The sequence below is a fragment of the Rhinopithecus bieti genome, unplaced genomic scaffold (genome assembly GCF_001698545.2).
Source record: "Rhinopithecus bieti isolate Rb0 unplaced genomic scaffold, ASM169854v2 scaffold_7438, whole genome shotgun sequence".
Classification (NCBI taxonomy): domain Eukaryota; kingdom Metazoa; phylum Chordata; class Mammalia; order Primates; family Cercopithecidae; genus Rhinopithecus; species Rhinopithecus bieti.
The window spans coordinates 131,641-135,925 of NW_016805589.1; the positions used below are offsets into that span (position 1 = coordinate 131,641).

General features: G+C 41.1%; 2 protein-coding genes across 2 annotated transcripts in view; both read left to right on the forward strand.

Annotated features, from left to right (window-relative positions):
- LOC108530172 (protocadherin alpha-8-like) overlaps window positions 1–1,752 on the forward strand; it is a 10,425-nt gene extending 8,673 nt beyond the window's left edge. The window contains exon 2 of the mRNA XM_017872868.1: window positions 25–1,752. Within this exon, the coding sequence (XP_017728357.1) occupies window positions 25–1,723 (1,699 nt within the window). The 3' untranslated portion in view covers window positions 1,724–1,752. The remainder of the gene's footprint in view (window positions 1–24) is intronic.
- The window catches only part of LOC108530157 (uncharacterized), a 234,641-nt gene that overhangs the window by 61,956 nt on the left and 168,400 nt on the right, over window positions 1–4,285 (forward strand).

A 4,285-nucleotide genomic window follows, 5' to 3' on the forward strand; every position in this document is an offset into this window, starting at 1 on the left:
AAAAAAAAAAAAAAAAAAAAAAAAAAGAATATTCGAAAACGCAGACAACGGAACGACAGTTATCAGACTGAATGCTTCTGATCGGGATGAAGGAGCGAATGGGGCAATTTCATACTCTTTTAATAGCCTTGTTGCACATATGGTTATTGACAACTTTAGCATAGATCCAAATACAGGAGAAATAGTGATTCGGGGTAATTTGGATTTTGAACAAGTAAATTTATACAAAATCCGCGTTGACGCAACGGACAAAGGCCATCCTCCCATGGCGGGTCATTGCACTGTTTTAGTGAGAATTTTGGATAAAAATGATAACTTCCCTGAGATAACATTGACTTCCTTATCGTTACCTGTGCGTGAAGACGCTCAATTCGGTACTGTCATCGCCCTAATTAGCGTGAACGACCTTGACTCAGGTGTCAACGGGCAGGTGACCTGCTCCCTGACGCCCCATGTCCCCTTCAAGCTGGTGTCCACCTTCAAGAATTACTACTGGTTGGTGCTGGACAGCGCCCTGGACCGCGAGAACGTGTCAGCCTATGAGCTGGTGGTGACCGCGCGGGACGGGGGCTCGCCTTCACTGTGGGCCACGGCCAGCGTGTCTGTGGAGGTGGCGGACGTGAACGACAACGCACCAGCGTTCGCGCAGTCCGAGTACGCGGTGTTCGTGAAGGAGAACAACCCGCAAGGCTGTCACATCTTCACAGTGTCGGCGGGGGACGCGGACGCGCAGGAGAACGCGCTGGTGTCCTACTCGCTGGTGGAGCGGCGGGTGGGCGAGCGCGCGCTGTCGAGCTACGTGTCGGTACACGCGGAGAGCGGCAAAGTGTACGCGCTGCAGCCGCTGGATCACGAGGAGCTGGAGTTGCTGCAGTTCCAAGTGAGTGCGCGCGACGCGGGCGTGCCGCCTCTGGGCAGTAACGTGACGCTGCAGGTGTTCGTGCTGGACGAGAATGACAACGCGCCGGTGCTGCTGGCGCCTCGGATGGGTGGCACCGGTGGCGCAGTGAGCGAGCTGGTGCCGCGGTTGGTGGGTGCGGGCCACGTGGTAGCAAAGGTGCGCGCGGTGGACCCCGACTCGGGCTACAATGCGTGGCTTTCGTATGAGCTGCAGCCAGCGGCAAGCAGAACTCGGTTCCCGTTCCGCGTGGGGCTGTCCACGGGCGAGATTAGCACGACTCGTGTCCTGGACGAAGCGGACTCTCCGCGCCACCGCCTACTGGTGCTAGTGAAGGATCATGGTGAGCCGGCGCTGACGGCCACGGCCACGGTGCTGGTGTCGCTGGTGGAGAGCGGCCAGGCTCCAAAGGCGTCTTCGAGGCCTTCGACTGGCGCTGTGGGTCCCGAAGCGGCGCTGGTGGATGTCAACGTGTACCTGATCATCGCCATCTGCGTGGTATCCAGCCTTCTGGTGCTCACACTGCTACTGTACACTGCGCTGTGGTGCTCAGCGCCGCCCACTGAGGGTGGGTGCCCGGCGGGCCAGCCCACTCTGGTGTGCTCCAGTGCGGTGGGAAGCTGGTCATACTCGCAGCAACAGCGGCAGAGGCTGTGCTCTGGTGAGGGGCCACTGAAGATGGACCTCATGGCCTTCAGCCCCAGCCTTCCTCCTGATCTGGGATCAGTTGATGTCGGCGAACAGCAAGATTTAAATGTTGATCATGGCCTCAAAGTAAGTCCATTTAAATTTAGAACTCATAAATTCTATTTGTGGAAATTGTAATTACTTTAAAAGTGTTTCATATGTATTTTTCACCGTATTATATAGTGAAAATTTAAACATTGTTTCAGTTTTTAGAAACATTTTATAATTAATTGAATTTTCTTAGTGGCATAATACAGTATTAATCATTCTCCACAAGTTGGGTCTATCTTGAAACTCAGGTTATGGTTGGATGATATCCTTTTTTTACTGAACATTTATTTTGGCCTGCCTTACAGCCGTCTTCTCTGAACAATGCTCTAACAACGTCCAGGGCATTTTGATCTTTGGTGAATGTATTCCCCCAAAACATTTATTCTTTTGTCCTTAGGCACTGAACTCTTAATCTTACTCCATATGCTGTACTTTGAAATGCATGTTTTAAATATGTTGTCATTATATTTACTTTTATTCACTTTAACATCTCAGTTTATTCATCTTATTATCTGACTTTCTGGTGTCTGGTAGTCACAAATATCTTTGGTGTTTCACTATTGCCATTTTAAGCAATGTAGTGATAAAATACAGAATAATAGTGTTTCTCAAAATGTGATAGTTTTCAAATACTTCCTAATTTTTTTATAAAGTAGTAAAAAAGTAAAATCAAGAGGGAAGAGATTTGTAATGCTTCTTTTAAGTCATTATTTAGACCATTTTACTATTTGGAGACGTGTTTTTTATTCTACATGATTTTTACAGTGGTGTTGTTGACAACTTACCATTTTTTGAGCCTCTATGTTTAGAAAATGATTACTTTACTCTTGCAAGTATCTTCTAAACTCCAATCATTCAATCCTTTGTTCATGAGTTGGAAACTTCTCAATATTCCACATTAAAGTGATATTTAATATGACTTAGAAAAATGTTTTCATCAGAAACACTATACATGGTAATTTCATTCTTGCAAACCAAACATATAATTTATAAGTCTTTATTATACAGAATATTTGGGATTAGTCCATTAGTTTGTGTAAAAATATTTAGCTTTATGGGATAAATCTTTGAAAAATCCAAGATACTTTATTTTGGTCTTTCAATGTTTTCTTTCTTTTCTTTCTTCTTGTCTTTTTACCTTTGCTTCTTGTGACTGTTCCACCTGCCTTGATATTAAATACCCATTAGACTTTGAGCATATTGCTTTGGAGGAAATGGTGGAACTTGATGGAAGGGAATGAAGGATTTCTGGGACTCTGAATTCTTACAGTTTGTTATTAGCATTGTTTTAAATCTTTTAATCACTTAAGAACCAACAATGTAATCATTTATGGGCATGTTTTATCCCCCTTGTCCACCTGAAGGTAACCTCAAAGCAGAATTATTTTGTAGTTGATTTTACAGTTCTCTTAATGCCTGTCCATGTTTAACATTTTATTTGACTATTAGAACACATTACATAAAAGCAAGTTGTTTTCATTTTAGTCCTTTAAGGACTTTAAAAAATATGCTTATCTTTATTATCCTGTTTGAATAGTATGTGGAGTTTTTCCTTTGTGTAAGTAATATTTCCTATCCTGTCTATGTCTACTTGGTTCTACTCAGGTATTACTTTAATTATTGAATTCTCCTAAACATTTAATTGACTTTTACAAAATATCATAAATAGAAGGATTCTTTCCGCCACCTAGCATTGTATTTGGCAACTTATCATTTAAGTCATTTTACTTCTGTGTTTCTTCAAATATCTCTCTAATTGATATTTGAATTTGGGATTATGCTTTCACAATGAGAAAGTCTAAACCTGTTTCTTGTACATTAATACTTTTCACTACTCTAATTATGGTGATGCTTTTAGCTATTAAGTATTTCTGGGATTGAAATGTGCCAGAAGTTAGTTATTAAGTATTGTGGATTCTGAAGCTCTCTATTTCAAGTCCTCCCTCTACCAACTTTTGTATATGTAGTCTTTGGTAAAGGATTTGTTATTCAGTTCCTTGGCTTTATATGTGTGCATGATAAATGTGAATTCTACTGCATATACTTTTTGTGCCAAGTACGTTAATAGTTATAAATTATCAAGAATAAAGTCTGGCAAGTGATAGGTACATAAAATTTAGTTATCATTCTTAAGAGAAAAGAAGTTAGTGATTGCAAGAAGCAAACCTAAAATGTCAGAAAGTGATTATGGCCTTCCATATTAACCTTATTTTTATGTAAAATTATCTTTTATAAAGTCATTTTAGATTAACCTAGGATGTTTCAATACTTTGAATGTTGTGTGGTGGAATGAAAAAAATCTAAAGGTTATTATGAGTTTAGGAAAGTCAAGTTATTACCACCTATGTGGAAAAAAATTTTCTGGAATGGTTAAAGTCCTTCCAAGGAATGTGTAGACTATCTTATGTTGGTAATTGTATGTTTCCCATATTTAAAAGTTGCCTGAGACCCTGCAGAGGGCTGAGTAGGTGTCTGAGATCTTTGTATGTTTCTTTCCATTAATAGTATTTTTCTTAAAAAGAAGTATGCGATAATATTTTGATGATGATTTGAAGTCAATTTATGTTGTAGTTCTATGAATTAAGTAGACCATTTATGTAGAGTATTGCAGAATAGCCTTTAAAATTTTCTTCCTCCCTCCCTCCCTCC